Raw genomic sequence first — 22,565 nt, forward strand, 5'->3', positions numbered from 1 at the left:
TTATCAACTGAAGTTTCAAACCTGAATTAATGGAATCCATAAGAAAACAGAATAATTAAGATAAATATTTTTTCAGTCATAAATAAATGATAATGCTAGTGGAAAGTTTTGCCAAATGGATAAGTCTCAAAAAGTCACGAAAATAGTACCATAGTTATGGTCAACTCTCCTTATATAGCAAACATTGCTACAGTGAATTTCACTTGCTATTACATATTTCTTAGCGTATAGGAAAGTGTTCGAGGATGAAATAAAATCTATTACAGGAAAGTAACTGGAAGATAGAAACAATAAAGTGGAATCTATCCCCTAGTTACTTTCCTGTAAAGCCAATTGGAAAGAGAAGGCAGGGTTGACCTCAAAAAAGGACTGTTAAGTCGGAATGAAGCTTAAATTTCAGAAAATTACGTTTCCTGCAGACTTAAGATGGTCCTTATGCTTTGGGGAGCAAATGATGATCTGTCAGACTAAATAAGCACTTGTGTACCAATCAAAATTTACTAAACAGAGAATAATATAGTTTTATGTCTTATCTTGTATTGTATTATAAAGTTTCTATCATATGTAAAGCTGCTTAGTCATAACTACTCTGTAAGTACCTAACAATTGCTGGGAAAGAAATATTATTCCATAATGCGAAATGGCCGACTTCTGTAACACGTATTACAGTGCACTGGTACGTTAGTAAGCATGGTGCCCCCCCCTCCACTACTACACTCCGTAAGTTGTGCGAGGAGTCCATGTGCGACGCTAAGAAAGCTTGACATAGAAAGATGACAAAGCAGAAAGGAGTGGCACGAAGTTTAAAAGTGCATGTAACGCTGAAGAGAAGGCTTTTTTTTCTTGCTGCTGTTCGAGGTGTTCCTGTGCCCTGGTAGGTACGGCTAGTGTGGAGCCTCCACGTGGTGTTCCTTTGTTCGATGAGGTTCCGAAAGAATGACTCGGAAACCTACCAGTTGGCAACCAGCCCAGCAGATGATAATTGCAGAAGAATGCTGAGATATCCCGATATAAAGTACAGAAGGAATCCATAGAGATATTCTCTATGGATTCCTTCTGTACTTTATATCAGGATATAAAAGTACAGAAGGAACTAGATGTCGAAGGTGAATATTTGATGTGATTAGTGAAGAGGCCAGAGTAACATGCCAGCAATTGGTAAAGTACATTTTTTATATCTTCTAACTAGAGGAAATGATTAAGAAGATTAACTGTAAGTATTACGAGAGACTCTTGAGACTGTTCATTGATTAATTGTGAGAGGAAAAGAATGATATACGTAAAATTTATGTAGCAGCTAGTAGCTAGAAAGTAGTTCCTAAACGAAAGAGATAGAGAAAGTCATTGTATGAAATAACCTTGTGAGAGATTGTAAGGATGCTTAATTAAGTCTGGTATATAATGTGAATAGCATTGTTAGATATAATGTGAATAGAATTTGGATATAATGTGGATGAAATTAATTGATTAGAGTAGCATAACAAGAGTAAGTGTTTAAATGTCATAAATAAGTTTCTCAGATTGAAATCCATGGGAAAGATAAAGTAATTGTAAGCAAGAATGCTAATTCTTTATCTACCTTTTATTGCTTGTTTACTTAGTGTCATAAAGTGTATTACATGTCTTTGCTCGAATTGAATGTTTTGTTTAAAGTATAAATGTTGTCTTGCCTGAGATTTGTACCTACTGCACTTGCTCATAAAATTTGGCAAACCTAAGCGGGAGGATAGATAGTAATAGGTCATGACTGCAGATATGAAAATTATAGTTGATAAGATTGAATGCTGACTGTGATCTAATTCCTTGGTGATACAAGCTCAGTAAAATCTAGGATTCAGGGTGGCGCAGTGAAAAAAATAAATTTCTCTGAGTCTGAATAAGGAATTAGAACCAGTGCTGAGACAAAGGAATGGGCATCCACCATTAGCATTTCCTTTGTCTCATAAACCAACAGTTTCACTCTTGTCAGTGATTTGGCCTGAGATAGGTTTAAGTTAAGTATAAACAGATAAAGTTATAAAGCAAATGATAATAGATAAGCAATAAGAAAAGAATAAGAAGGAATTATAAAGAGAAATGTAGAACAAGAGATATACATATATAAGGGATAAAGGAGGGCATCAAAATATAAGAAGAAACAACATAACAGGATAATGAGAATGGAACAGACCAATACATCTATATCCGTAATTAGCATTATGATGAGATTTTATTTCTCTCTGTGGAAATGGAACAACAGTATATAGCACAATGCAATGAAGTGGAGAAGACAATTAGGAGAGACAAATCAAAATGGCCTAAGGAACAGTGTGAGGATATCAAGAAATACTATGGTGAATACAGAACAAGCGAAGTACATAAGATGATCAGAAACACAAACAAGAAATGGAGTCAAAAGCAGAGAATCATAAATAATGAAAAGGACAAAATCTTGATGAACACAGAAGAAATCAAATGAAGCTAACTGATGAACTGAGGGAAATATGTAAAGGCAGTAAAACATCTGGAAAATCATAAAAGTTTTGTGAATCATGAGATCCCTGGAGAGATGTTGAAACATGATGGTGGTAGCAGATGAATTGTACTGGTTGTGTAGCATGGCATGGAGGGAAGGCAAAATACCAAAAGAATGAACAAGATCAATTGTAATAATATATATATAATAGCAAGTGAAATTCCCTATAGCTATGTTTGCTATATAAGGAGAGTTGACTAGAACTATTGTACTGTTTTCATGACTTTTTGAGTCATGAAAACAGTACTTTTCAAGTCATGAGGAAAAAGATATTAACAGAAAGAATAAAGAAACTAATGGAAGAAAATCTAGAAGATGAACAAGCAGGATTTGGAAGAGACAGAAGTGCTGTGAACCAAATATTAATGTTAAGATTGATTGTGGAAAAAGCTCTACATAAAAATAAAACTGTTTATACATATTTTGTTGACGTTCAGAAAACATTTGACAGTATAGATCAGAAAGTGACATGGGTTGCACTCAAATCATATGGAGTGGACAGGAACCTGATATGCCCCTTGCAGAACATCAATGAATTTGCTATAGAAACAAATGAAGATTTAATAATTTAAATCTTTTCCTGCCTTGTTGTGTATGGAGGGAAAGTAATCAAATCCTGTTGGGCTTTATTTAAGTGGTAACAGCCAGGATCACTAAATGTGGCATAGAACATCCTCTTTTCACAAATGAAAACCACAGCACGGGGATCTGAAAGTCTTTTATCAAAATACAGTATACAAGACTACATGCATGCACACACTTTCACTGTGTTAGGGACATGTGGATGTTAAAAAAATGCAGCTAATGATATCATGAATTTAACCTGAAAAAAAAATGGATGTATTTTACCAACTTGCTTATGTACAAGAAAAAGGTGGCAAATGTATTGGACAAAGACAATTTTGTGAAGGCTTTTGATTGACTACCACACCACAAGTTGGTAACTAAACTGCAGCAGATGGGATTGAATAATAAATTAGTGCGATGGGAAAATGACTCTCAGATAGGTATAATCAAGTTAAATATGGAGTGCAGTATTCTGGAAGAGGAAAGTAGGTATTGGCGTGAGCTAGAGATCTGTTTTGAGACTATTGTTATTTAATTTGTATATATGAATGATATTAGAATGGATTTAACTGGTAATATACAACTGTTTGCAGACGATGCAAAACTGAAGAGAGTGATGAGGAATCAAGCAGATGTGTCCTTACAGGAGGACTTGAATAGATTGTATGAGTGGACAATAGTATGAACTGTCAGTTCAATGTTGCAAAGTGTAAGATTCTGAAATTTAGCAGGGATGCAAAGTAGACACTTGGTGGAGAAAATCTGGAGGAACTTCAGGAGACAAGAGACTATGGAGTGGTGGTGGTGGTGGTGGACAAGGATCTGAAATTCAGAGATCACATTGCACAAGTTATGAAGATAATACAACAATGATGTGGAGGATTTTAACTTGTAGAAATAAAGAGGCTCTGGTTCTATTGTATAAGACCTTGTATGGATTATTGTGCACAGATTTGGGTCCCTGGTGTTCATGGTAATGAGGATATATTGGAGAGGATCTAGAGAAGACTGACTAAGGTCATAATTAGTTTTTGGGATGTGGGATATGAGGACAGATCAAGGGAAAGCAGTTTGCAAAGCCTTGTGAATAGGAAAATGAGACAGGATATGATTGCAACATTTAAGTTAGCAAAGGGTTGTTATCATATTAATGTAGAAGAAATTTTTCATGCAACGAGAGAAGGGGGTAGAAGTCCTGGTAATTTAGTACTTTTAGAGAATAAAATTAGTCCTAGAAAGGGTAGTAAATTAGAAAAAAAAGCTTCAGGTCCTTACAGGATATTGGAACAATTATCTCTTGTGAATTTTAAAACACAAAATATGAAGAATCCAACTAAAATACTAATTGTGCATTCTGACAGATTAAGATTATATCTGTTAAGGAACGATAGTTTAGGAGGTGATTTAAATAGGATATTAAAGGCTGAAGGTTTTACTAACTTAAATAATAAGAAAGTAATGTTCTATAAAAATAAATCTAAATGTCAAGTTAATTGTTCTGAAAGTTCAAGGCAATAAAGTCATAAAAATTATTACAAAAAATCATCTAGTTATGTATATAAGTATAAACCTAGTTTCTCTAAAGAGAAAGTAGATAGCCTAAATTACCATGTTGCTTAATTTTATTATGAAAATAATTGTGCTTTAGAAGAGTTAATGTCAGAGTATCATAGAAAGTTCAGAAGTCATATTGCAGAAGTTGTGAAGTTATCACATCAGATTATGGAATGATGTGGAGGATCTCAACATGCAGAAATAAAGAAGTTCTGGTTCTATTTTGTAAGGCCTGGATCAGGCTTCATACGGATTATTGTACACAGATTTGGTCCTCTAGTTTTCATGATGATGATGATGATATATTGGAAAGGGTCCAAAGAAGACTGACTCAGGTGGTAACTGGTCTTTGGAATGTCGGATATGAAGACAGATTGAGGGCATGCAGTTTGCAAAGCCTCATGAATAGGGAAAAGGGGGGGGGGGATAATTGAGACATTTAAGTTGGTAAAGGATAGTTACCAGGTTACTGTGGAAATAATTTTTTTTATAGAACGGGAGAAGAAGGTAGAAAAGGGGACATCCCTGGAAGCTGTATAAGGATTAAGCAGAAGCATAAGGAGCAAATTCTTTGCATGAGAGTAGTTGGTGAGTGGAAAGCACTGCCTGACATTGTGGTGAATGCATATAACACTGAATAAGTTTGAGGTAGCTCCCATGGTCAGTCTTTGACTCCATGGATGTCTGGTGCTAATAATAATAATAACCATTTACAAAAATATTTTACCATACAGGTGGTATAAGGGTCAAAGCCATGTTACTGAGAAAATCTCTGTATACAATATGAGATGTATAATTGTCAGCTCCTGATGGTGCATCCTGTTGGCTGGTATTTATCTGAATGAATGAAGACAGAGTGGCAATTTGGAACACAGCCAATGAAACTTTATATTTGAAGAAACTCTCCACACATTATGATGGTACAACATAATATGATATCAGGCTAGTGATAAAACAGTTGAACAAGGATTGGAGACCTCAGAGAAAGTTCTGATGAAAATTAGGCAAGCAAACACATGGCATTAACTTCAGAACCAAGTTAAAAAAAGGAAGATATTAGAAAATAATATGGCAATGTTAATATTCAAGAATATATAGGAATAGCTAGTCTCAGATGGTATAGTCATTTAAACAAAATGGGATATGAAGGAATAACAAAACAAGTGTTTGAAGAAAAATTGAAAGAAAAAAACTCAGAGAAAAAAATACAGGCAGATTTGGCAGTGCTTTAGAAGAGCGAAATAAAGATCTGACAAATAACAGACAATGCTTGAATGCTGTTGAAACTCGTTTACTAAATGGGATCTCAACAAAGCATACGGATTAACATCCATATTTAAATACATGGTGAGTATGAATATTTCTGAATGTCTTTAGCTAGTAGATGAATTTCAATGTTCAGTATGAGATGACTACAACAGAAATCTTTGGGCCTCTAGAGCAATGTTTCTGGATTATCTAATTCTTTGCTCATGGTGTACTAAAGGTGTACGTGGTGTACTTTACTGATGTACTGTGTAGAATTTACAAAAAATATACATATTTGACTCCCTAATCGAAACAAACAATGACTGATAATAATTAAACTATGGGAAGCATCACTTCTGGATACATTAATGCCTGATAGTCCAATGCTTTGTATACACCAAGAAGGGAATCATTATTGGATGAGGGCCATTTGAGAGTAATATTAATAGCTTTAATGGAACGCGTGCACTAGATATATTAAAGTAAGATATAAGTAATGACAGCTGTCTAAAAACACAATTTGAATATGAGAACCAACTGTTTCAATCTGTTCATTAAATACATTAATTCGCCATTATACCAAGTATACTGGTAAAATTCTTCTATGAAAATGCAAAACAGAACACATGATCACCTATTTAGTGCACACAGTTATTTATTTATTATTCATTTTTTCAAAGATATTTCGCTTGAAATATATACTATGTATCAGCAATATAAAGGTATTTAAATTATTGGGGGGGGGGGCATGATTTCTACCTACCTCGGCCTGTCTCACCTCTCGTGCTAAATCTTTAATTAACTTACTGGGAATTACTCCAGGAGGAATCAGCTCAGGTGAAGACTTCTTACTCTGAAATAATATTTTTTATTGAATTTTTTTTTCACTTGGTTATACCATAAATTAAAGATGCCAAGAAATTATATTCTTGGTTTAATCCTTTATCCAAGTGAAAACAATCAATGTTTGTGCACAAAGTATCTTCACAACTGGGCTACTTGTTGATTTCACATTAATTGTAAGTGGCCCAGTTGTCAAGATACTTCACATGAAAACATTGTTTGCTTATTCTTGAATAAAGGATTAAACCAAGAATATAATTTCTTGGCAATCTTTAATTAATAATTTTTATATTATAGTTTTAAAAATGTCCAAAACTTAAATAAAACATTTTAATGAAAGAATTAGTAAATGCTTCCTAAATCACATTCTTTAAATTTTGCATTTCAATATAAGATTTCTGTTTTTCTAATACTTTATGGATTGTTGCTGCTGCTGTGCTGTACATAGTAGCAATGAAAAATATTATAAACATAAATATTTTCAATATTTTTCTGGTTTTTTTCAATGATGTAATTTCTCTATTGAACAGTTATACAGGGATGCACCAAGTTGAGTTGTTTGAAATTATGGCAAAAGCGGCCAGTGCTACAAGACCAAGTACAATAAACTCTTATCAAGAGACTGTTTAACCATATTTTACAATTCAAAAATAATAAATTTTAATTTCCATTACAAATATAGATAGTTACCTCACTTTGTTACAATAAAACACACGTTGCTTTTAATAATTTTCATATGTCGGTAAAATATGATTCCACAAATTATACTGTATATGCCGAATTTCTCCATTAACTACCATTGTAATACACTACTATTGCATAATCCATCATAAAATGGGGAGGGGGGGGGATTAAAAATTCCAGTGACTAAAGCAACCGAATGCAATTAATCAGTGCCTACACACACACACACACACAGTGCTGGTGAGTGTGTTGTACATTAGTTTTGAACTGCTTAGCTGTACAGTGCAAATTAATTTAAGTCTTTTACCCATCATGTTAAAAAGAAACTTGTTCTCACAATTCAGCAAAACTTGAGCTTGTAAACAAGCAAGTAAAGGAACTGCAGTGTCAATTTTAATGAAAGAATATAATGTTGGTGAGGAAAAAGGAAAAAATAGTCAAATTTGCCTGCATCTCTGATAGTGCTTCTGGTATGTTAAAATCAAAAAACATTGAAAACTTCAACAAACAGTGATCATGACAAAGCAATGCCAATGTGGTGTAATAAGCAAAGAGCACAGAGTTGTCTGAAAAAATTTATTCAGTGCAAGCTAAATACTTTCTTTTGGATGAGCTAAAATTAGAAGATTTTGTAGCCTCCTCTGGTTGGCTAACTAGGTTTAAACAATGACAGGCATTAGGCAAACTGCCATTGATGGTGAGAAATTAAGTTCTGATGAACCTGCTACTGACAAATTTAAGAATCAGTTTCAACTATTCATAACGACCAGGAAAAAATTTTCAATTCAAATGAAACAAGCTTTTACTAGAAATTTTCCAGAACACGACAGCTGTTTTGATGATGATACAGGCAGAGAAATCAGGAATGCAACTGACATACAGCAAATACAGAATGATTTCAATATGCTGGAACTGAGAGCATGTGAAAATGGCTGTCAATTCAACATTAATAAATATAAAGTTACGCACTTAGGTGTGATTCAATATCCTATGGCATATCATGTTGGTGAGATTATGCAAGAAGAAACTGATCAGGCTACGGATATGGGTTTTAGTAGATATGAAGTTGAAATTCAAGGATCATATAGCAAAGATTGCAAATATAAGTCAAGAGGTATGATTTAAAATTGGGAAAGAGAACACTAGTAATAATAAAATCCTGAAAAGCATGCAGAAAATTCATATTAGTGCTTCCTAGTATAAACATCCCACCAACACAAAGGGATGAAAAAATAAATATATTGAACTTAATATTTCACTAGTTTTCTATTCGGTACCATAAGATTGGCAGGTAGAAAGCCAGCAAAATATTATTACTAAGTTCAGTAAATTTCATCATGAAACACCAATATGAATAATCAACAACACATAAGCCTTTCGATACATATCATGTAGAAAATCTCCTTTAATTGTAAAATTTTCACAAATGTTTCACAGGCATTTTCAGTAGAAAAATAGGACAGCAAATTATATAAACAACAGATTGACTCCAAAAAAGTGGCACTACAGTAAGTTAACAAAAATGGTCACCACTTTCCTAACTTAAAAAGTATATATTTAATTAAACAATTAGAAAAGATTAGCAAACTGAAAAGTATTAATTCATAAAGGAAATAAACACTGACCGACAGATCTTTTTAAGTTTGGACAAATGAAGTAACATTTCACAAGTTTTTTTTGTAAAGACTTTGCATAAGAAATCAGCTCTCTTTAATATTTCAGTCTCATTCTAGAGCACTCTGGGTTTAGTAGAGATGGCATGTTTGGCAAGCTCCAATTGCTATATCATAGAACTTGATATAAGATTTATGTTCTTCACAACAAATTAAACAGATTAAAGTACATTATCTAGATTGTCCATAACAAAGAAAGCTGCAGGAGATGAGAGAAATATAGAGATTTTTCTGACAGGAGAGACAAAAATGTTTATAGGTTTTAAAATTTTTTGATATACTTTCAGAAATTCCTTTCAGTTCTTGTGTTACATAAGGAAGCAAAATATGAGTGATTTTCTCTACAGCAAAAAAAGCAGCATTTCTATAGCTGCTGAATGCTTTATTGATGAAGTCACTAAAACCATTTTACAAGAAAGCTGACTTAATGTATCATAATTCATTCTGTAGAAGTTCAGCAGCAAAATACAAAGAATGAACATGTTAAGCTCCCAATTTTTTGACTAGTTAAAAAAGTGCTGATCATTTTTGTTATTTGTGTAATTTATTATTACATGTATTATTATTATTGTTGTATGGACATCCAAGGACTCATCATGGGAGACCCAAACAATCTATCATATTTCTCTTTGAACCCATTAACAGACAAAGCACTCACAATTGACTATGACAATCCATTCCATTCAAAACTCTCCTAGCAAAGTCTTCACACTCTAATAAACCACACCTTTATTCAACTTCCGAGAATGACCCATTGTTCTGGTCCCTCCAGTCAAGTCCTGAAACATTTTCCCTCATTCTATCCTATAAAAGCCTTTAAACAACTTAAACATTTCTATCATATCCCCCTCTTTTTCTCCTATCAACCAACTTCTGCAATTCACACCCCCTCAATCTATCCTCATAGGGAACATTCCACAGATAACTCACCATCTTGGTCATTCACCTCTGAATCTTCTCTACTGCTTCCTCATCACCAAGAACCCCAAGAGAGCACAGTAATCCAGATGTGGGTGTATCAAGGTCTTATAAAGAGAAATAACAACTTCTTTATCTCTACTTGTTAATGTGTTCTTCAATAGCCAAGTAATCTTATAGACTACCTTAGCAATATGTAAACTTTAGCTCTCTGTCTATCACCACCCATAAGTCTCTAGCTTCATCTATTTCCTGGAGTACCATCAATGTGATACACAGCTTGTAATCTATTTATCCCAAAATGCATAACTTTACATTTCTCCACAATAAAATGATACCCATTATCTTTTGCCCATACTGACCTGCCTATTGAATCGTCCTGCCAAAATTCTCCATATTGCCTTGATTAACTATTACTCTACCTATTTTCACAACATCAGCAACCAACTGAATATTTCCTTTCAGGTTATTTCTGTCATTTATGTACAAATTAAACAGCAATGGTCCCAGCACTTGTCGCACACCATTAGGCACTTTTTTCCAGCTCAATTTTGCCTCTCCATATACCACTTTTTGATATCTGTCCAGTAGTCACCCTCTTATCCATTTAACCAGCATCACATTCGTCCCCCATTTGTTCTAATTTAAGTATTAGAGTTCCATTTAGTATTCTGTCAAATGCCTTTGTAAAATCCAGAAGAATCGTTGTGTAGCCATTTCCTTTATTCGACTCTGTTATACAGTAACTGCTGTTACTCTTATTATAAAAAGTTAGTAAATGGGAGTTTCAATATGGACTGTAAAAGGGTGTTGTTAGCAGTGGCTCTTGTTTTAATGATTATGGAGGAGAGTGAAGGAATGATATTGGCCAATTCAGTAGAGCACTGTTCATGAAAGAATCTGTAGAAGAGTCACAAACAGAAACTGGATGTATGAGAGAGGGACTGAAGTGGGTTTGTAAGAGGGATATCATTAATTAGCTGGATTGCCCTCTTCTGGATAGAATAAAGCAATCTTAAAGAGAATTTTGGTGCACCACCCACAAATATGGGAGCAATATTCCATGGCTCAGTGGATATGGACTTTGTATAGTGTTAGCAGCTGGATGCAAGTGTGAAGTAGTGTCTTCTGTGAATAAGTACACCAAGTTTTTTGGAGGCTGCAGAAGCTATAGTTGAAATATGGTTGTGCCAGGAAAGATTGGAGGTGCAAGTTAGTCCAAGAAGAGAAATCTGATCATGTTTGGATATCTCAGTATTATTGAAGAATTCTCTCTTGTGAGAGATTAGACAGAACAGAGTTTTTGTGCATTGAAATTTAAAAGGTTGTCCTTGCCCCACTTAGTTAGCTAGGAGTTCTGAGTTCAGGTCCCTGGTCATGGTAGATCCTGAGAATTCTAATACTTGAGCACTAACAGGGTTGTCAAATGAAAAGGAGGAATGGAGTGTACTGTAATCAGCAAAGCTATAGATAGGATTGGAAGTCTGTTAGAGCAGGTCATTAGTATACAAGAGGAAGAGAGTAGGTGAAAGAACAGAACCCTGAGGTACTTCTGCATTGGTAGAGAAATTTGAGAAAAGTAAGCCATCCACCATGACAAGTAGTGAGCAACCAGTGAGAAAGTTCGTGATCCAGTTGCAGAGTTGGGAAAGCAGACCATAGGATGGTAGTTTAGTGAGTAGGCCCCTGTGCCAAACCTGTTCAAATGCCATTGAAATGTTAAGGGCAACCACGTGAGTTTCTCCAAACTTCTCCATGGCTTGAGTCCATAAGTGAGTGGTGAAAGGAAGATCAGCTGTAGATCCTGAGTGGCAGAATCCATATTGCAGGTCACTGATTAGTTGGTATGTCTCTAAATGGTTCACGCGTTGGTTGTTGATGACCTTCTCCATAATTTTTGAGAGAACAGAAGTAAGAACAATTGGATGGTAGTTTGTTGGTTGACTTTTGTTTGGGATGGGCTGGATATGGACCTGTTTCCATGTTGTTGGATAGATCCCAGTTGAATAGGATAGATCGAAGAGGCGATACAGGACAGATGTTAGTTCTTGGGCACAATTTTTAACACAATAAGTGGGATACCATCAGGACCAGATTCCTTGTTTATGTTCAGGTTATTAAGGATTCTTTTGGATTTCTTTTTGTCAGAAGATATGGAAGAGATGAAGGAAGCCATTCTTTATTGTTGAGTGGAGGGAACTTTGTACAGGTCATCAATGCAGGAATTGGAAGAGAAGAGTGATGCAAGTAAGTTGGCCTTGTCTTTTGGTGAGGTGACTACAGTGCCATCAGGATGTGAGAGTGGTGGCAACCTGGATGGGCAGAAGTATTGCCAAATGGCTTGACAAGGAACTAGAAGGAGCAACTGTGAGAGGAGCAACTTCCTGCCCAAACATCATTTGGACAGGAAGCAAGTTTGCAGCATCTGGCGCTTTCGAAGTCTGACTTGGACTTGGTGATGATTCTTTTATAATTGTTGCAGGCTGTAGTATAGGCAAAGAGGGCAGCTGTAGTTTTGGTCTGGAGCCAATTGTGGTAAGCAGAGGTTTTTTCCTTTACAGCATTGGATGGTGGCTGAGAGTTTTGACTAGAATAGGGGATGAAAGCCTTCATTCCTGTGAGGATAATTTCTGTTATTTGGTCTGAACAGGTGTATGAATCAGAAGAACTGAAGCAGTAGTCAGATCATGGAAAAGAGGAATAGAAATTATGGAGGTCCTCCCAGTTGGCACTTTGTAGTGCCAAAGAACACAAGACTGTGAACTGGTGGATGTAGGTTATTCTGCAGCAAAAGACACTTGTATGAGGTTGTGGTCCGAGTCTGGACCAACCACAGTACACCTGGAAGGGAGCTTGTTAGGAAGCGGTCAAGTGTGTTGGCAGATTGGTGTGGCTTGTCTGATATTCTGGTGGGAAGAATGTTCTGAGATAGGTCATTGCTGATGACAAACACCTCAGCATCCCTGACTGCTTGATCAGTGAAACTGGAGAAGGGGAGCCAATATGAGTAGTGGACAGTGAAGTTCCCAAAAAGGATGACTTGATCAGTGAAACTGGAGAAGGGGAGCCAATATGAGTTGTGGACAGTGAAGTCTCTAAAAAGGATGACCTCACTATTGGGGTACACTATTAGACTACAGAAAGTCGAGCTTTAGAGAAAGTTGAAGAGGTCAGAGTGGTTAAAGAAGTTTGGAGAGTGATAGCAGGAACATATGAAAAGGGCAGGTTGATTTTGTAGAGAAGTTTTGAAAAAATGAACAGTCCCTCCCCCCTCCTTCTATCTCCTATTCTTTTTGGCTGCAATTTGTTTGATCATCAGCAGTATCCCCCCCCCATCTTATCTTCTCTACCTTCCCTGAAAATACTAAACCTTTACATTCTATCCCTGTAACTACATCATCTGCTGTTAGCCAATTCTCACTAATCTTTTGGCAAGGTTGCACTAACCAATGACAAAGACTCCTCCCTCTTGTTCCTGATACTTCTGGCATTAGTATATAGAAACTGCAGCATCCCTTTAGGCCACCACCCACCTTTACTTCCTGAACTGATTACCCTATTCAATATTTTTGCTTGAGAGACTAAATTCTATACTTGGTCATTCTCACACTCGCTCACCTCATGGGTGCCTTCACACAAACTCATCTGCTTCCACCTTAATTGCTTGTTTTCCTGAATTTGTGCTTCAGCGTGCTTGGTGAACAAAGCTCTCCTTAGACACCAAAACCATTTAGTTGCAGTGCATCAGCATTGTACAAATCCTTTTTCCATCAAACACAGACCACAGATCCACAAATCTTGAATCATTCCTTCTGCATATCCTACATATAGACTCATTAGCTAGCAATGCCCTTCTCCTCAGTTCACCTCTATCATAGCATGGTAGAAAACTTTCAATCTTCACCTTGTCGCTCTTCAATTTTGTCTCTTCTAAAAACTCCTTTACATCCTCCCACAGAGCATACTTCTCGGTTCTCAAATCATTTGTGGCCAAAAAGACAATCCTTTCGACTTAAATATTTGCCCAAATGGTGTGACTAATATCATGAATTTTTGCACCAGGGAAACACGATTTTAACACACTTTCATTAGGTACTCCTCTGATCATTGAATGTGCATATATAATTTTCTCCTTAACATGTTTTTCTTGTTTGTTCGCTCAGTCTTTATTATTACTTTGAACCACCTGTTCCTTCTCTTTTCAGTCCTGCTAATCTCTTGCCACTTCTGAAAATTTTCAATTTCACACTTTGTCCTGTGAAGAATAACATTCAAGCATGTTATTTCTTTATTAATTATTATTAGACAGGCACCCCCAAGGAGTTCGAACACTCATCACGGGAGACCCAATCTATCATAGCTTGAATTCACTAATAGACAAAGCACTCAACAATTGACTTTGGCCTCCCATTCCACTCATTCACCACTCTCGAAGGAAGTGGTGAATCCTCACACCTTTACTCACCACATCTTTATTCAACTTCCAGGGATGACCCCCTTGTTCTGGTGCCTCTAGTCAAGTGCTGAAACATTTACCCTGCATCCATCCTATAAAATCCTTTAAGCAACTTAAATGTTTCTATCATATCTCCTCTTTTTCTTCCATCAACCAACTTCTGCAATCCACACACCCTCAATCTATCTGCATAGAGAACATTTCACAGGCCACTCACCTCTGAATCCTCTCCACTGCTTCTTCATTCCTAAGAAACCCAGGAACCAGACTTGAGCACAGTAATCTGGATGTGGGCATATCAAAGCTTTATAAAGAGGACAACTTCCTTATCTCTACTTGTTCATGCATTCTTCAATAGCCAACTAATCTTATGGGCTACCTTAGCAGTATGTCCTCTAATCTTTTAACTCTCCATCTACCACCACCCCTAAATCTCTAGCTTCAACCATTTCTTGGAGTACAGTGCCATCAATGTGATACATGGTTTTTAATCTATTTATCCCAAAATGCATAACTTTACATTTCTCAACATTAAACCGACACCCATTAACTTTTGCCCATACTGACAGCCTATTTAAATTGTCCTGCAAGATATTTCCTATATCATTTATATACAAATTAAACAGCAATGGTCCCAGCACTGAAACTTGCGGCACACCACTAGTCACCTGCTTTTGCCTCAATTCTGCCCCTCCATGTACTACTTTTTGATATCTGTCCAGCAGCCACTCTCTTATCCACTTAACCAGTGTCATATCCATCCCCATTTGTTCTAATTTGTGTAACAGAGTTTCATGTGGTATTCTGTCAAATGCCTTTGCAAAATCATTATGTAGCTATTTCCTTTATCCAACTCAGCTATTACACCATTATAAAAAGTAAGTAAATTACTAAGGCATGACCGACCCTTCACCGTTCTCCTTCCACAAACAGGAGGGAGAATGGTGTTATGATAAAGACCTACAAACTATGAAGGAGTTATACATTGTCAGCCTGGTTATGAGTGTTAGTATCCACTCTCCAATCAAGAGGCTGTAGGTTTAAATCCTGCTATGAGCATGAATGTTTGTGATTGTCTTTAGGTGGGAAATGAATTTCATCATCTGATGTGAGACCACTACCCTGCTTTCTGGAAGCCTGAAGTGGTGTGAAAAAAATAACTAAAAATACAAAAAGATATATATAAAATTGATAAAAAAAAAAAAATAGAAAAAATCCTTAGTCTACCAATGATACAAACGTACTATAGGTTTATAAATAACTTTATTGTGGGTAGGAGCAATATGGGAAGAAAGAAAAAAAAAAAAAAAAAGGACACCAGAAGATGGAATTCTCCATTTTATGTAAGTTGGGGAGAGAGCATCCATGGAAGTTGAATGCAGAGAAGAAAGGAGTGAGAGAATTAGATTTTTTTTCTTGTAGAGCAATGTAAGATTGGAATGGCTTGCCTTTAGTGAGTACAGGTAGTGTGAACGAATTCAAAATAAAAGGTATGGCAGCTGGTGTGGGTGGATGATATGTGTCCCTGACTCTCTTAATAATAATAATATAATATTAGCCAATGAAACATATAAAAGTGCATTTCGTTACAAGGTTCCTAAACAATGACTTACAGTTTTATTTGTGGTAAAGCTGCAGGTACTTTTTCTTTGAAACCCGGTGTAACTGGAATGCAAAAAAAGCCTCATACATTTTCTGGAATTGACATTTGTAATATATCTGTTCACTACTATGAAAATAAATCAGCTTAAACTGACTGAAGAATTTTTACTGACTGGTTTACAAGAAACTTATTCCATCAGTGCACAGCATTTGTAATCACTTAATTTGCCACACAAATAAGAAAGCCTTTAGCTTTTAGTCACCCAAGAGAAAAAATCTTAAACTCTGCAGATTGTATTATCTTTGTTAAATACATGCTACCAAACAAACAACACTGATTCAAATGATTGGTAAAGCTCATTCAAAAATTTGAAACAATTAAACAAGAAGAAACTTAAGTCAAGGGAGGTAGTTTATTGGCATTTTGGAAAAATATTACAGTACTAAATGCAATTTACAAAATTTCAATCGGATTGAAATTGGTGAAAAGTACAATAATAGTAAAATCATTTAGGAAAATGCTACCCACACACACAACAAAGAAAACCTTTGAATGGACATGAAATATGAAGTGACAACAAAACTGCAACAAACGAAATATCAGTGTCCTTTTCTTTTCATTATTTTCATTTGATTTTGATTTTCAAAATCAAATGAGAATAATCATTGTGTCAATTTGTCCCAAGTCAAACTTCTATTTGATTATGCAGAACAAGAAGAAATGTTTCTTGCTGAAAAAAATAAAAAATAAAATAATAATAATAATAGCATGAAACTTTCATTCTACCTTATTCAAGAAAGCTATCAAGGGAAAAAAGCAGTCATCTTTCCTTTCTTTTTTTTAAATAAATGATGTATATATTGCATTCATGATTTCTTAAGATACATGGATAGACAAATGCTCAGAAGCATCCTCTTCTGACAATATAAGACTAGAATTGTAATATATATAAGACAACAACATGATTCTGAATGGATATTTTCCATCCAAATTACAACACACAGACACACACATCAGGATTATTCTCTGACTACCAACCCATATCATACCAAGAGAATTTCTATTCCTTAAAATAAAAGGCATTTCTGAAGTTCTAAAAAAAATTTTAATTGCAGGTTGTCTTTAGTAGAAGGCAAGATCTAGGAAATCTTGATACACTTTCTTGGATTAGCTCAATGCAAGAAAGTGTATCATATTCCTTCTTCCTGCAATCTCTCCAGATTATACTTTAGATCAGATGATCAGAACATGTGGATAACATCCATTTTCTCCAAGCTGAGAATTCTGTTCTTACATGACATGGAGTTTCCGCAAGATAGGATCCTACCGGACAACACAAACATTCTCACAATAAGTCCTTTCAAATTTGAAAGGCTCTTAAAAAGAATACTCTAAAGATCTTTCCAATTGACCTGATTTAACTGGAATGACAAATCTAATTTTTTTTTTAATTCAAGGAAATAGTGATCGTGAACTCTCTCACCAGTAACCTAATATTTATTTGTAATATGTATCTGCAATAATGCTTGCACAAAGTTTTTTTTTTTTTTTTTAGTACACACAAACACACACCTTTATACTCTTTTCTTGGTTTATTTTTATGTATGTATAATAAAATTAGTTTAATCCTTTATCCAACTGTGAGCAAACAAAGTTTGCGCCTGAAAGTATCTTCAGGACTGGGGTAAGGTGGTACAACACTAGGGAAACTCGTTGCAAAGGTGGAGCAAGCTACCAACACTCCTATCTCAGTATCTCTTATAATGCAAAACACATCTCCTTGCAGATATGGCTAATGTTATGCATTAAGGGAAGGGGCCACTACCCAGACTAGTTTCGGCCTTTATTGAGGTCTCCTCAGTGGGAGCCATGCCCAAGTGGAGATACCAGGCAGAAGCATTAGCAGGACATCTACACCTACAGGGGTTGCCAAATGGTGTGCCACCCTTTTTTAATAAATTACTCTGGATTTAAAGAAAGATGTTGAAAGTTTATTTTTCACTTGGTTAGAGTATAATAAAATTAGTTTAATCCTTTATCCAAGTGTGAGCAAACAAAGTTTGCGCCTGAAAGTATCTTCAGGACTGGGGTAAGGTAGTACAACACCAGGGCAACTCGTTGCAAAGGTGGAGCAAGCTACCAACAATCCTATCTCAGTATCTCTTATAATGCAAAACACATCTCCTTGCAGATATGTCTAATGTTATGCATTAAGGGAAGGGCCACTACCCAGACTAGTTTCGACCTTTATTGAGGTCTCTTCCTTTAGACATAACATTAGACATATCTGCAAGGAGATGTGTTTGGATAAAGGAAAAATAAACTTTCAAGTGAAAAATAAACTTTCAACATTTTATGTATGTAGTTATTGCATACATAAAACTCCTAGGTTGATATATTCTGCATAACATACATACACTTTGTATTCACTAGTCACTAATAATCTTTTTATTTTGTGTGTGTGTGTGTGTGTGTGTGTGTGTGTGTGTATCTACCTAATTAAAATTTCTGACTAATTTACTATTACTCTCCATATACTCTGGATCTCTTTTTGATCAGTTCTCCTTCCAGATATACCAAAGAAGTCACTTCTCTGCAATTCAGATCACAATACTGTACAAGTTTTCTCTCTCTCTCTCACAGAACAGAGGTGCTACCAGTGAACTGGGATGACCTCCAGAAAATTTACACCTCATTTCCTTGGTCTGACACTATTGCTTCCGCTTATTCAATATTAACACCTGCTATAAATGAGAAACAGAAATTATTCTCACTGACATGAAGGCCTTCATCTCCCATTCGTTCCCAAATCCTCATCTGCTTCCCAAGCCCTTATGCGGAAGCAGATACACTTTCAACAGAAAGTGTATAAAGCAGTAGAAGAACAAATTCAAATTACGACAGGTAGCTCACATTAAGAACTTCAGCTTCATACTTTGCCAATACAAAATCATGCAATATATGCAAATCAGTCACGAGCAGATCCAAATCAGAATATATAAAGGCAAACAGCAGAACAATTTGTCTCTTGTCCAAATGGAAGCTGTGCCTTCTGCTCACTTGCACTTCTGTTTCATCCTGATGATACCACTCTTTGCCTTGAAATTTTGCATAGATAACCAATGGAAATCATCTTACCATACTGGAATCCAAGCACGGATGCCAGTAGGCCTCCTGTAGATTTTTGATAAAAACACATCAGAAAATTATTAAATAACTTGGACATTAAAATGTCTCCTGCTCCTGAAGGCATCTCTCCAAGTGTTCTCAAGGACTGCACTGGAGAGCTAACCTGTCCTGCATCATCTGTACATCTGTACAATCTGTTATACATAGATGGTACTTATCTCAATGCATGGAAGTAATCTCATATCTAACCTATTCCAACAAAGGGAAATAGAATTGTACTGTCAAACCACTGACCAATTGCCATCACCTATGTCCTCTCCAAAATAACGAAAAAGTCGTCAATAGCCAACTCTTCAACAATTAGAGACCCGCAAATAATCTGCATCCATCAGTATAGAGTCCACCATTCAAGACCCACAGTTAGCCTTATAGCATACATCAACTGACACTGGACACATGCCATGGAAATGTTCAGAGAAAATTGTGTTGTCACTGTTGACACATCAAGAAATTTTGACCATGTTGGGCATTAAGGCCTGCTACAATATGTAATTGGGTTGCCAGCTTTCTCTTTGGTCATTCTCTGTCATGGTAGATGTCTCCCTCTCTTCGAGTTTCTCCATCAATGCTAGAGTACCTCGAGACTCTGTCCTATCACCTACTCTCTTTCTTCTGTTCATAAATGATCTACTCTCAATCACCACTAAACCTATTCACAGCATTGCACACAATAGTACTCTCCACTCATCCTACTCATTTAACAACCCATTCAGTAGTACTTTGACATCCCAGGCTATAAGATCATCTACAACTAGTGCTTAAAGATTGATCTACACACTATCCTTCAATGGGATAAGGTCAAATCTTGTCCTGTTCAATGCCAAAAAAATAGTCTTGCCTTTTCTCTTGCAAAAGAGATCTCAGCTCACCTGTCCTTACCTCCAGTAATTCACAAATCACCAGATAAGATCTCTGTCTGGAGTAAAATTTCTTTCTAGTCTCTACTGGCATAAACACATCATATCAATAGCCGCCTCAGAATTAAAAAAAAATTAAGCATTCTCTTTTGTTCAAGATACTATTTTACACCCAACCAACTATTAACTATATAACAAATCCCCTCTTACAGATTCACTTCAACAACACTGTGTCTATTCTACAAGTACTTCAATGGTCATCGCTCTGCTGAACTCAACCATCCTTCAACTTTGTGTTGCACCTGTTAATCCAAGAGCAGAAGAAGCTGCCCAGCATTGCTTTATTGTGCAAATGCAAATAACTTTGCTTCCTCTCTTTCATTCTGTCTGCCTCCATCCTCTGGAACAGCTTTCCTCATAAAGTATTCCCAAACAATTACAACCTGCAACTTTTCAAAAAAAAATCAACAATCTCAGTCCTTAACTGAATCTCTCACATGGCACTTGTGCTTATAGGTCCCTCAACTCTTGTGTATGGGATCAATACACACACAAACACACATATATACAGGGTGTCCCAAAATTTCACACAAGAAGTAATTTTGATAGAAAACACAGGTTTTTAATTAAAAATTGTAAGGTTATGCATGGAATAGCATATCGGGTAAATGGCCTCCACGGCTTTGCTGGCACATATGCACTCTTTTCTTGAAATTTTCCATGACCGTTTTGCATAAATGTGGCTGAATTTCGTTGATACAGTGCTCAATTTCCTCCTTCAAGGCGTGGGTGGTTGTGGGCCTGTTGGCATAAACCTTAGACTTCAAAAAACCTCAAAGAAAAAAGTCCAACGGCGTTAAGTCACATGATGTGGGTGGCCAATTCTGATCACCAAAACGGGGAAATTACACGACCAGGAAATGACTCATGCAGAAATTGAATTGTTTCTTGGGCTGTATTGCATGTGGCACCGTCTTGTTGAAACCACATCCATATCTTGCAATTTAGGCACAAAAAAATGGATTATCATGTCGTGATAGCGAGCACCATTAACTGTTATTGCCTTACCAGCCGCATTTTCGAAGAAGAATGGACCGATGATGCCTTCAGACCAAAATCCTCACCAAACAGTGACACGTTGTGGATGCATTTGTTTCTCAACAATCACTCGTGGATTTTCTGAACCCCAAATGTGACAATTTTGTCGATTAACGAAGCCATCAAGATGAAAATGAGCCACATCGTTGAAGATGATTTTGTTCGAAAAATAAGCATCCACTTGTTGTTCCATAATCCATTCAACGAACTCTCTTCGCTGTGTGTGGTCAGGAGGCTTCAGTTCTTGAGTCAATTGAACTTTGTAAGCATAAAGATGCAAATCTTTCATGAGAATATGCTGTAGAAAGGTTCTCGAAATGCCCAATTCAAGACCACGGTGCTGAATTGATGTTTCTGGACTCTCAGCAACACTCTCACGAACTGCTTCGATGTTTTCTGTTGAACGACTTGTTGACGGACAGCCAGAGTGTATAAGATCACTAATTGATCCAGTTTCCTTGAATTTTTAAATTAATCTTTTCACAGTTGATGAAGTTAAATCACTATTCCGATCATATTTTGTATGAAAATTGCGAACTGTAGCTGCCAAACCTTCATTATGTTTAAAATATTGCTCAACAATGAAAATGCGTTGTTCTTTCGTGTAGCGCTCCATTTTTAATAACCCTGAACTGTCAGCTGTCACGCTGTCTTTTTTTTCTCGTTGGCAACACTTTACCGTACAAATGGCACTAAATTTAAATCCTGTGTGAATTTTGGGACACCCTGTACAAGGACTGAGATTATTGATTTTTTTGAAATATTTCAGACTTCTGGAATATCATCAGTTTTTATGCCACCTTATTATCGAGATACCCTTCAGAGCATTCTTTTCTTTATTTCTCAACATTTTGTCTTCTATATCTTTACCAAAGTCTTCCAATGACTTTTGTATAATCCCTTTTACATGCCACTTCAGTTACTTATATATTTTTCTGTTTTTTTCTAAGACCACATACCAACCTAGCTTACTAAGAACTTTTATTATGCTTTCATCTTACTATAGTAAAATTAGGGAGAAAAAAAAAATTAAGGGGTGGAGGGAGATGAGTCAATGTTTTGACTAGAAGAATTTTAAAATGTTCGCTGTTACTGGAGGAAAACAAAAAAAAAAGTGTGTAGGGGTGGGCTAATGAATATTCAATATTTTCTTGCCAAGACAACATGATCAAATGATAAATTATGGAGATGAAGAGTAAAAAAAAAAAAAGTAGCCGAGGTCAGTAAACAAAGAAAATAGGATGAAACTGATGAAAATACACAAGGAATTTGCATGAATAATCCATAATCACACAAAAAAACATGTACAAAAAAAAAAAAAAAAAAAAAAAAAACAGTAACGGGAGACATATACAAAAGA

General features: G+C 35.9%; 1 protein-coding gene across 1 annotated transcript in view; it reads right to left on the bottom strand.

The window, feature by feature from the left end:
* LOC150108428 (histone lysine demethylase PHF8-like) overlaps positions 1-22,565 on the bottom strand; it is a 391,806-nt gene that overhangs the window by 213,655 nt on the left and 155,586 nt on the right. The window contains exon 11 of the mRNA XM_090415841.1: positions 6,648-6,737. Within this exon, the coding sequence (XP_090271967.1) occupies positions 6,648-6,737 (90 nt within the window). The remainder of the gene's footprint in view (positions 1-6,647; positions 6,738-22,565) is intronic.

The sequence above is a fragment of the Typopeltis vanoorti genome, chromosome 3, assembly GCF_054136105.1.
Source record: "Typopeltis vanoorti isolate ZY-2024b chromosome 3, IOZ_Tvanoo_1.0, whole genome shotgun sequence".
NCBI classification, from domain to species: Eukaryota; Metazoa; Arthropoda; class Arachnida; order Uropygi; family Thelyphonidae; genus Typopeltis; species Typopeltis vanoorti.